The 11,814-nt window shown below is 48.7% G+C and overlaps 1 protein-coding gene across 11 annotated transcripts; it reads left to right on the top strand.

The window, feature by feature from the left end:
- The first annotated feature begins 5,387 nt into the window (after window positions 1-5,387).
- Window positions 5,388-10,885, top strand: LOC116757167. Of its 11 annotated transcripts, none has more exons than XM_032638599.1 (5): window positions 5,388-5,954; window positions 6,331-6,405; window positions 9,435-9,640; window positions 9,767-9,868; window positions 10,712-10,885. In XM_032638599.1, the coding sequence occupies exons 1-5, from the start codon at window positions 5,754-5,756 to the stop codon at window positions 10,740-10,742; spliced, it is 615 nt and encodes a 204-aa protein (XP_032494490.1). In that variant the 5' UTR covers window positions 5,388-5,753; the 3' UTR covers window positions 10,743-10,885. The 11 variants fall into 11 exon arrangements, 10 of the variants coding, with proteins under 10 accessions (XP_032494490.1, XP_032494492.1, XP_032494489.1 ...); XM_032638601.1 differs by having other exon boundaries at window positions 10,708-10,885; XM_032638598.1 differs by having other exon boundaries at window positions 9,764-9,868.
- The last annotated feature ends 929 nt before the right edge of the window (window positions 10,886-11,814 follow it).

Here is an 11,814-nt window from a genome sequence, read left to right as displayed (position 1 = left end):
GGGGGAGTTGAAGGAATGACCCATAAGAGTTGTGGCAGATTACCACCTCTTTTTGGGAAACACCGCTTTGGTCATCTTGGCAGGAGTCTTGAGGGTGAGCATGAGAATTTTAGGGTGAGGGTGATTTCAGTCCTGGGGAGTCTGTAATTCCCCAAATCTTATTAACATAGGGACTGAATACCAGACGTTCCTTTGGGTCTGCGTGCCGCTGCTCTCAGCCTTTCCTAGCAGCCTTTCTCCACTGGTCTGGAACCTTTTAGGGCATTCCAAGCCCCCGCACCTCTCCCCCCGCCCCGGGGCTGGCCTGCAGTCAAGCATCTTCACAGTCTGCTGCTTCCATCTGGAGCTCCCTTCCTCAGTCCCTCACGCCGGCTGCCTCCGGGCCTGCTCTGCAGGCGCCCAGAATCCCTCACAGCCCTGCCAGCTGAAGCCATGGGGAACTGCAGCAGCAGATAAGGGTGGGCTTCCCTGGAGGCAGGAGGCACGGACCGGAGGATCCATGCGAGGTACCCGTGACCATTCATCAAAGGGTACCTTACAGAAAGAGAAAAGACACGTTACCAGCTAGGAGGAGGTACTTGGAATGCACATAATCGAGGAAGAATATTACCAAGAACCCATAAAGAACATCTCCAGGTTACCTTAGGATTCTAAGATTCTCTATGGCGTTGACTCCCCTTAAGTCATGAGATTTTGCCTGACATGGAGTCACATCCTTTCCAGAAACTCTTATTTTTCTTCTGCAAAAAGGTGAGGGAGGGCTTCCCTGGTGGCGCAGTGGTTAAGAATCCGCCTGCCAATGCAGGGGACACGGGTTCGAGCCCTGGTCCAGGAAGATCCCACACACCGCGGAGCAGCTAAGCCCCTGCGCCACAGCTGCTGAGCCTGCGAGCCACAACTGCTGAGCCCACGTGCCACAACAACCGAAGGCCATGCGCCTAGAGCCCGTGCTCTGCAACAAGAGAAGCCAACGCAATGAGCAGCCCGCGCACCACAACAAAGAGTAGCCCCCGCTCGCCGCAACTAGAGAAAGCCCGTGCGCAGCAACGAGAACCCAACGCAGCCAAAAATAAATAAATTAAAAAAAAAAAAAGGTGAGGGAGTCTGAATACAACATCGGGGGACCCGCTAGCTGACTGCATCAGGGACCCAACAAAGACTTAGGCAACACAGGTGTTGAGCATGCTCTGGTTACCTCTGGACAGCTTGCATAGCTTCCTGCCTCCAGGCAGACCTAGAGGTGAATTCAGCTGAGGTTTTAGAAAACATGGTGCTGGGGCTTCCCTGGTGGCGCAGTGGTTGAGAGTCCGCCTGCCGATGCAGGGGACACGGGTTCGTGCCCCGGTCTGGGAGGATCCCACATGCCGCGGAGCGGCTGGGCCCGTGAGCCATGGCCGCTGGGCCTGCGCGTCCGGAGCCTGTCCTCCGCAACGGGAGAGGCCACAACAGTGAGAGGCCCGCGTAACGCATAAAAAAAAAAAAAAAAGAAAAGAAAACATGGTGCTGGAAGAAAGTGAGAGGAGGGGTAGCATTCAGTAGAAACGGAACCAGACCCCAGAGACATCCGCCTGGAGGGCTCTTACATAAACAAGATCAGCCACGGGGCTTTCTCCTTCAGGCAACCCCCTTCGTAACTTCTTAGTCTCCGTGTTGTCAGTGTACTCCCCCCCCGCTTTCCTCACTTATGCCAGGAGTCATCTCCTCCTCCCCTTTACCCCCAACGTCTATGCCATGGTGAACCTCGCCATTCCCCGCTGTGTGGGTGGTTCTCCTACTGGCTCCTACTGCAGGCCTCTTGTCAGGGGAGACAGGAGGCCCTTAGCTCTCCCTTCCATCAGACTCTGCTCTCATGATATCAGAACCTACAGTTAACCCCATTTCCGATGAAGTCATGCCCACCTGCCTCTGCCCGGCTTCCCGGCGTCTCCACATCATGCCCTTGCCCTTCTCCTCATGAACCATTTTGTGTGCTCCCTTCCACGGCTTCTCTTCTCGGGTCGGTCTCGTCTTGTCTCTCCCACAAGCATGTTAGTTCGATTCTTCCCTCCACACCTGGGCCTGAAATGCCAGCTTCAGTTCTGCTCCAAACCACCAATTCTTCAAGGCCCATTTCTTCTGTGAAGCATTCCCAGTCGGGTCATCCCCTTCATGCCCTTACTGTTTGTGTGTTAATTATTTCCAACTTCGCACCAATTTGGCAGTTTATGTTATATTACTAAGCATTGTCTTTTCAACAAGGCGGTAATCTTCTTGACGGTAAGAGTGCGATACCTGTTTGAATCACCTCCCTCTGCACCCAATGCAAGGATGTGGGAATGAGGGAAGTTAACATTTATCCAGGGCTTTCAGACATCATCTCATTGAATCTTTTCAACCCTAAGAGTTGGATGTTTTTTGTCTCTTGTTTTATAGATGAGGAAACTGAAGCTCAGAGAAGTATTTTTACATCCACAGCTGGTAAGTGGCCGAGTCAGGATTAGAAACCAGTGTTGCCTGATAACAAAGCATCTTTCACGACTCCATGTCTCTATTCTAAGGTGGGGCATAGGGCACTCATAAATGCATTGGATCAGAAAAACAAGTTGACACATGAAGCTGATGTGCATTTAGAATCACTGTTAGCCTTAAACCCATATATGCATTTCTTTTAAGCCCACCTCGAAAATTTAAGTCCCAGATTGACCTCTTCCAATGCTAATTTTTGTTCAAAGAAGTTAGGAGCAAGTTTTATGACTGATGTCTTTTTTTAAATGTCCTAATTATTTTTTCGGAAGCCTGGTTCTTCTAAAATTTTTGCCTGGTAAGAAATCGTCCAGGGATGTCTGATGTCGCTTCTGAACTGAACAACCAGGGAGGAGGCTGTGATAGCTGCAAGTGCGTCTCTCAAGGCTGGTGTTCCTGACCTTGCATCTTTTTAGACTGTTTTCAAAGGAGCAGCAAATTCTTGAGCTAGAACTCAATATATAGTGTAAATACATATACGTCATCCAGGCTCCCAGATGTCAGAAATTCCCCCATGGCCCCGTAAGAAGAATATTCCATTGCTTTAGATTGTGAAGAAAAAGGAGAGATAGATAAAGAGAGAGAGGGAGAGAGGGAGGGAGAGGGAACTTGAGCACAAATGAGGAAGACATATAAAGGGAAAAGGAAACAAAGGAAGAAAAAGAGGAATGGAGGAAGGCTGAAAGGAAGCTTTTCTCTTTTGAGAAGGTTTTCTCTATTAAGTGGATGGAAAATACGTCTTGAATCTTCAGAATTGGAAGGGAAAGCAAATTTTGTCTTAAGTGGCAACGCTCCCCAAATCCTTTTTCATGTCCTGACAGGGTGAGTACAGGATCCGGTGGCTGAGGATTTAGGCTGAGTTGTTATGGTGTATCACCCTTGGCTACATCATGTCATAGAAAGTGCAGTCCCCACCTTTAGGAAAGATGGCACTGGTGACTTTGGAGAAGTCTCACTCTTGGTGGGTCGGGTGGTGGTGATGAGCTCAGGAATGGAAAGCAGATTGCCTTGGCTTTGCAGATCTCTCCTCGGCTCCTGGCCTCTTTAGAGGAAATGTTTAGACGCCCTCTTAGGGGTTTCTGAGTGTGCCCACCTAGGGCGGTTTTGAGAATTGAGTGAGATTGGTACCTGACACAGAGTCAGCCCTAAACAAGTGCCGGTTACATCTTCTTCACCAGCACAGAGAGAGCAGGAGCCCTCAGTAGTTACTTCTGCAGGTTCATTTTCTACTTCTCTTCCCATTACTCACCTCCTTCCAGCCTCGAATACCAAGAGCCCCCGCCTTGGGGCGTTGATGCCTGCCTCCCCCTCAGCTCGGGTGGGTCTCCTTGCTACCTTATCTCCTCGTGGCTCCTTGACTCAGGTCCCGGCTCAAACATCAGCTCTGCAGGATCTTCCCAGACTAGGGTGTCTAAAGCAGCGCCCCCAGCACCTGCCACAGCCTCTCCACTTTGCTGTTCTGATAGCATTCACAACCCCTGACTTTCTCCTGTCTCTTCCCGGAGGTGACGGCTTCCCAGGAGCAGGGACTTTGTTTGCCTGGTTTTTTCATTTTATTCCCAGTGTCTGTAACAGTTCCCAGCACACAATCGATATTCAATAAATATTTGTTAAATGGTTTATTCAACCAAAAATATTGGGAGGGTGGATTCTGCCTGGGGAAGGGTGAGGGGCACAGGGGCCCTGCTGCCTGTGGCATGTCTGGGCAAGTCAGTCCCCAGCAGAATTTCAGCCTTCACTTGCCCCTTCCTCTGGGCGTCCGGAGGCAGGTTACGACTTGCACAGCCATGTGCAGTGACCTGGTAGGGTGTGCTATATGACTGTAGGAGAATTCTAACACTCCTGGCTTTCGTGCCCAGACGCCCAGATTCAAGTGCCGGTCTTCCCACCAGTTTGCCAGCCACAATACTCAAGTGAGCTAGCAAAATTCCCGCCAGGGCTGCACTTCTTACCCTGGGCATGGGGCATAGGGGGCGGTGTATGTGTGTGTGTGTGTGTGTGTGTGTGTGTGTGTGTTTGTGTGTGTGGTGTATGCGGAGGGGGGCATAAGGAGCCTGCTGTAAATGCATCATCCTTTTTATCTAATTCACCGGAAGCATGGTTTTTATGGCGTATCAACCTTGGCTACATCATGTCATAGAAAGCACAGTTCCCACCATTAAGACGGCACTGGTGACTTTGGAGAAGTCTCACTCATGGTGGGTCGGGTGGTGGTGGTGAGCTCAGGAGTGGAAAGCAGATTGCCTTGGCTTTGCAGATCTCTCCTCGGCTCCTGGCCTCTTTAGAGGAAATGTTTAGATGCCCTCTTAGGGGTTTCTGGGTGGAGGTGCTGGATTGGAAACATCTTCTCAACAAAAATGAGCTCCTTGGCGGGTGTGTGCCTTGCTTACAGTAGAAACTCCATAGTAGGGAATGAATGTGCCCTAAGAGACGGGCTGGTGAGGAGGTCGCTGGGCTTGGGGTCAGGAGAACTGGCTTCTAGTCCTGCTTTTCCAGGCAGCCTCTGCCCTGTCCTAAGCCTCACTGTCGTCTGAGTATGAGGGCTGGACTCTGTCTGTGAGGTCCCTTCTCAGAGACTTACAGGAGTTAAAGTCCCACGAGAAGAGCAGCTCCCCAGGGCTGCACAGTGATTCCACGAAGCACAACTAGCTCCCTCCTCCCCCTTGCCAGGCCCCCTCCTTCTTCCCATGGAGAGAAAGTGGCCTGATTCTCCTGTCAGGGACACCTGAGTGGTCCCTGCCATTCTGTGGCTTCTAGAGCTGGCTCTGAGGAGTCACGGCCCTGAGGACCATCTTGAGCCTGTTCAAAGTCATTAGGGATGGGTGGAGGAGGGGTGGGGACCAGAGACTGCAGAGGTCCATGCTGTGGGAGCTGGGAAACAGACCACAAAGAAAAACTGGACTTTCCTTTCCCAGGCCAGAGCAGGCTGCTTCTTTATGGATATGACGCAACGTTGCTCACCCCACAGATTCTTATCCCATCCACCCTTCTTGAGTGCCGTGATGCTGTAAACAGCTTGGTCTGGATGAACCCCTTGAGAACTGATCTTATCTGTCGCCCTCTGTAGAAATTTAAAAACACAGTTCCCAAATCCTTTGACCCTCCGCTTCTTGAGAGGCGGGATTTGTCTCCCTTCCCCTTGAATCTGCCCTTGTGACCATTTGACGAAAGAATACAGTAGACGAGGCGCTGTGCCCATATCTGGGTCCAGGTCTTCAGAAACGGGCAGCTGCCACTTCCTGTCTCCTGGGATGCTCGCTCTTGGAAGCCAGCCACTGTGCCGAGTGGGAGCCAAAGTGGCCTGTGAGGAGGAGAGACCCACGTGGGGAGGAAGCGAGGCTCTGGGCCCGTGGCCCTGGCTGAACACCCAGTGCCAAGGTGCCAGCCCCGTGAGTGAGCCGTCCTGGAAGCCCCCAGTCCAGCCAGCCCAGCAGACAGAACGTGGAGCAGAGGTGAGCTGCTCCCATCCGGCCCCGCCCAAACTGCAGGTACCTGAGCACGATAAATGCTTGTTGCTCGTAGAGCCGCTAAGTCATGGGGGGTGGTTTGTTAAGGGACAACAGAACACTGGCACCCCTGGTGCTGGGGAGCAAAAGCCCCTCAAGTCCTTCCGGACCAGTTGCTTCTATTTTTCTTAAAACAACTGCCACCCCAACCATCCTGTGGACTCTCCTTTCCCTGGAAAAACTCAGCTCATCTTTCTGAACGAAGATGGTGATTTGCAGGAATTTTATTCCTAGAAGTCCACTCCCCCTCCCTTCTCATTTCACTCCTCCCTCACAAGCCCCACGCCCACTTCCTCTTGTTTTTTCTCTTCCATCCTTCCAGCAGACACTCTCCTTAGCCTCGGGCTCCTGCAACAACCCCAAGGGACTTGACCACATGCCTAGGTGGGAATCTCAGGTGTGTTCTGTGCATGCATGTGTGTGCATATGTGTAGGCAGGGGTCGGTTCATGTGTGTGTGCGTGTGTGTAGGTGTGTATGGAGGATAGTGTTACAAACACTGGAGGTGGGTAGCAGGTAGTAGAGGAGCTGATGATTTTGACCGCTGTTTTTGGTGGGTTCATTGGAAACCACCCATTCTTTTTAAAGATACTTAAAAATTCAAATCAACCTTTTCTGGTTATCCCATTCTGCATTTTTCAAATTTTCTACAATGACATGGATTACTTTTGTAATGAAGGAAATAAACCTCACTTTTCCTTCCAATACTCGGAGTTGACCAGAATTTATATTCTGGTGAATTTCCTTGCAGCCTTTTGTCTGTACTCAAACATCTCTTGAATATTTGAGATCGTGCCATGAATACAGTATGTGTCTTGACTTTTCACTGTGCTTTATATTTTAAGAGTCTCTCTCTCTCACTAAATATTTTCCCAAACCTATTTGCTTTTGCTCCAGTGTATTTTTCCTTTTTTTAAAATTGAGGTATAGTTGATTTGCAATACTATATGTTTCAGGTGTACAACATAGCGATTCAGAGTTTTTAGTTTGTACTCCATTTATAGTTACTATAAAATATTGGCTATGTTCTCTGTGCTGTACAATATATCTCTGTAGCTTATTTATTTTATACATAGTAGCTTGTACCTCAGTCCCCTACCCCTGTCTTGTCCCTCCCTCCTTCCTTCTCCCCACTGGTAACAACTAGTTTGTTCTCTATATCTGTCAGTTTGCTTCTTTTTTGTTATATGCACTGGTTTGTTGTGTTTTTTAGATTCCACATATACATGATATCATACAGTATTTGTCTTTCTTTGTCTGACTTATTTCACTAAACATAATACCTTCCAAGTCCATTCATGTTGCTGCAAATTTCATTCTTTTTTATGGCTGAGTAGTATTCCATTGGTGTGTGTGTGTGTGTGTGTGTGTGTGTGTGTGTGTGTATACACATACCACATCTTCTTTATCCATTCATCTGTTGATGGACACTTACGTTGCTTCCATATCTTAACAATTGTAAATGATGCTGCTATAAACATTGGGGTGCACCAAACCTAATTTTTAATGGCTTGATAATGTTCTAGCATAAAAAAATTATTTATATTTTTATTTATTTACTTATTTAATTTGTTTAGCATTTACCTGACATTTAGGCTATGTGTATATATATATATATATATATATATATATATATATATATATATATCTCACATCATATGTATATCACAACCTAAACGTCAAGTAAATATATGTGTCAGACATACGTGTGTGTGTATACACACAACATATTTCATACCCTTATACATAACTCTTTGAAGCTTTAAATCTTCAAATGTTTTCACTTTGATTCCTGGAAGTGAAGTTCCAGGTTAAACACTATGAACATTGGAGAGGCTCCTGGTATGCAGTACAAAACGGTAGAAACTGTCCCTTCTGAAATCTCTGCTTGGCTTCAGGAACCATCTTCTGACTGTCTGGGCATCTCTTACTCTTTTATTCCCAGGAGATGACCAGGGAGGGATGGGGAACCCGAGGAAAGAAAAGACCAGGTGAAGATATGTGAGAAAATATGTAGCTGGCAGAAAGAACTCCTAAGCTTATTTTATGAATATTTCAATGGCTAGGGAGACAGTTTTTGTCTTCTTGCCCAACTTAATATGAGGAAGGAAGAGAAGGGAACTAACAGTAGTCACATGGGTAGATGCTTTCCATCCATTGCCTCATTTCATCGTTACAAGGGCCCTGAGTTATTATTATTCCAATTTTATAGATGAGGAAACTGGGTTCTGGGAGGTTAGATAACCTGTCGGAGTCAGACAGCTAGTAAGGAGAGAGCCCGGAGGTGAACCCAGGGCTGTCCAGCTCCAGAGCCAGTGAAATGAGCTGCCATCTGGTTTCTCCATTTCCATAGCAAGATAGGGGGAGGGGATGGGCTTTGGCCCTCCCCTCCTCTCCCTTCCTCCCTGTTCCAATTCACTCTTTCTCCCTTTGAATAGAGGGGACTGAGATGAAGCCTTAAGGAGCCCTTTCCCAACTGTTACAAGATATAGGACACCATCCCCTAGAAGTTATCGAACCTCTTTCCCTGAAAAGCATCTGCATCCCAGTGAAAGCCTTCTATCCTCGACCCTGCCTAGATAACCTCTGGAGGCCCCTGCCGGGCAGAGGATTTCAGGGCTTGCTGGGAGCCCTCTGTGGCTGTTCTGACCCGCATTCTTCCAGCACATGTTGTCTAGGAGCAAAGAGGAGAGGGAGGGCGCGGCTGGCAGGGAAACCACGGGGAGTCGGGCAGATCAAGGAGTATTAATAATGCGGCCACTGGCTGCTAGGCCGCCCTCAGGGTCCGTCACAGGGGAGGGGCCCAGAGGGTGGTTAAGGGCAGAGGGATGTGCAGGGCGCCTGAACCCTGTGTTTAAGCCCCAGCATGCACAGGAGGAGTGCCCCGTAATCAGAGGTTTTGTCCAATCTCTCACTCTCCCAGCCACTAAATCGCATCTCTTACCCCTTCAGATTTCCTTTGCAAGATTTGTCCTCCAAGGAGCCAGCCCAGATGGACCCCATGTGGCTCTGTTTAGATGCCTCATTCCATTTGGGTAGTTTCATCTGGAGGTGACATTCAAACTATTTAAAAACAGTAAGAATGAGTTTAGTCCTAGACCAGTCTTCACAGAGAGCCAGCTCGAAGGCAGGAGTCTGCGCTCCAAGGACCTCTGCTCGGGCAAGTGTTAACTCTTTAGTTGCTGGACTGGAGGGAGGTATGGAGGTGCCAGGAGAGAGAATGGGGTGGCCCGAGCACTAGTGGGGCTCAGGGTATTGGCTGTTTACCAAGTGGTACAGGACGTTTTCAATATTTTAAGAACTGATATGGCTGTACCCGTGTGTACAGGTATGGCTGGGCTCTGCTTAGACGGGAAACAATGACGCCCTGCCTGTGGTTTCTTAGGGTCATTGCAAATGAGTCTTTCCTGACCCCTGTTCCCCACAGGTCCCTCTTCCTCTGCATCTCCACCCAGAGCCTAACAACGGTTTCTGGAGTCATGTCCCTGCAGCTGCCACATTCCAGCTGATCAGAGATGAGCATGACGTGGACCAGAGCCTGTTCCCCGTCTCACAAAAGAGGGGTCCTCGGCCTCAGTCTCCCCCATGGTATCGGCCCTCCTGCGTGCCCCTCACAGCAAGCACTCAGTCAAGGTGCTCGATAAAACATGTGGTTTGGGGTGGGTTCAATTTAGATTAAATTCCCATTTGGGGATCTAAGTCAAGCCCCGCAGTTCTCAAGAGCAATGTGGCTAACCAGCAGTCTCTCCCTCGCAGCAGATTCTACTGGTCCTCTCTTTCTGGGTGGCAGTACACTGACCCGAAATTCCAGAAGCTGGGCTTCTGCTCCTGGCTCCACCATCACCAGCTACATGGCCCTGAGTGAGAATTTCCTGTCTCTGGGCTTCATTTCCCTCCTCCTCAAAACAGATCTGGAAAAGCTGATCTGCAAGCCTGTTCAATCCACAAAAATATGATTCCGTGTTTCCCTTTCATTGCTACCTCGATGCAACATCCATTACGGTTAAGAAAGTAGTTTGGGGAAGAAGATGGTCTGTGTTCAATGCTGGTTCAGCCACTTTAATACTATTAGCCTTGGGAAAACAGGAGGGTACTGGGGTGGGTTAAATAATACTGTAAAGTTTTAGAACACTTTGTTCTTAGCAAACTTTCAATACACATTGTCCATTTTTGCTACCTCTGGTTAAGTGTAGGTTTCATCAAGGCTGAGTGTCACCTCTCCTTTATTAACTGATACCCAAAGCACCATATTCTAGGTCTAAATTGCTTAACGCTGTGAGCAGGTTGCCACCAGGGTCTCTGTCCTGTATCAGAAGGAGCAGAGCTACCATCCACTGAGGTTTTTACTCTGGGCCAGACCCTGTACCAGACACTTAACATATACTTTATCATTTCCTCTTCACAACAATGGCAAGAGCTAAGTATTATTCTCCCCTCATTTTACTCCTGAAGAAATGGAGGCTCAAAAAGATAAAAGCCACAACACTGGTAGCAATTATAGATTCAGATCCAATTCTGGGGGTGCTTCAAGCCCATGCCAGGGGGAAACAGAAGGAATTCCTCTGGAAAGACGATTCCATGTCAGTCCAAGCTCTTCCGGGCAGAAAGCTGACACCTGTGTGTAGAGAAGGAAGCTATCCTATTGGGGGTGGGGGGTGGGGTGAGCATTTCCCCTAAAGCCATCTCTCTCTTCCTTCAAGCCAGGCTTAAAGATCCGAACCACAAAGAAAGATGAAAGAATCTGGCTGATGAAGTCCTCCACCCTGAGAAGAGGAAGGAAAAAAAGAGAGAGAGAGAGAAAGAAAGGAAAGAAAGAAAAGAACAGAGGGAGGGGGAAGGAATAATCCTTGACAAATATTTTCTGTTAATAAATTCCATTTTGCCTCTAAAATGTTTGCCAACTATCTAAGCAGGAAAAATTTTTCACATACCAGGGCAAACCGTCGCCGAAACGCCTCTCCAGTTGGCCTGCCCGCAGCCCCTGTTTCCATAACCTCCCAGGGGGCAGCCTCTCATGGACTCTGTGGTCTTCCTCCAGGAAGACCTGCCTTTTCCATGAAGGAGGTTTGCGGGTATTTAGGTGTTCGCTCTTCCCAGCTTGGGGAGACGGTACCTTGGGAGCCCAGCAGGTCTTCATGTGTCCCCAGATCTCCTCTCCTCTCCTCTCTCCCTTTCTCTTCTCTTCTCCTCTGTCTTCTGCCCTCCTCTCCTCCCATCTCCTCCCTTCCTTGCCCTTCCTCTTTCTCTTTCTGTCTCTCTCTGAACCAGAGTGTGGAAGACTTCTGCCTCACTGCCCTCCTGCTTCCCTCCCAGGCTCATCCCTGTCTCTGCAGTCAGGACCACGTCTCTCCTGTCCGCTCTCCCCTCTACTCCTTCTTATTCTCCTTCCTCCTCCCAAACTTGGCTTTATTGGGTTGGGAGGGAGGAAGTTCTCAAACCCTTAGTGTCATCTTGCGACACCTTCAACGCTCTGCCTTCACGCATTCATAAGATTCAACAGGTTTTACTGTGGGCTTACTGGTGGCTTCCATGTTTGAAAAATGCATCAGGCCTTATTAACATTGGGTTTGGAGAAAATTCTAGCTAGCAGCGTGTTCATTTTGTTTTATTGAATTTGCTTAGGGATGAGCTTTCTTGAAGATCCTATGGGTAGATTTGTGCCAAAACATACCGCTCAGGGACTCCTGAAACCGTCTGGGGAGTATCTGGATGAAAACAAAAGGCATTTGTCAACATCTTTCTGTCAAGCTGGAGAGCAAATGTGATCTAGTTAAAACTAAAATGAGGCCAGAGGGTTGATTATCTTT

Source organism: Phocoena sinus, chromosome 7 (genome assembly GCF_008692025.1).
Source record: "Phocoena sinus isolate mPhoSin1 chromosome 7, mPhoSin1.pri, whole genome shotgun sequence".
Taxonomy (NCBI): domain Eukaryota; kingdom Metazoa; phylum Chordata; class Mammalia; order Artiodactyla; family Phocoenidae; genus Phocoena; species Phocoena sinus.
The sequence above is the reverse complement of the archived record's forward strand: the minus strand, read 5'-3'. Positions and strand labels throughout refer to the sequence as shown.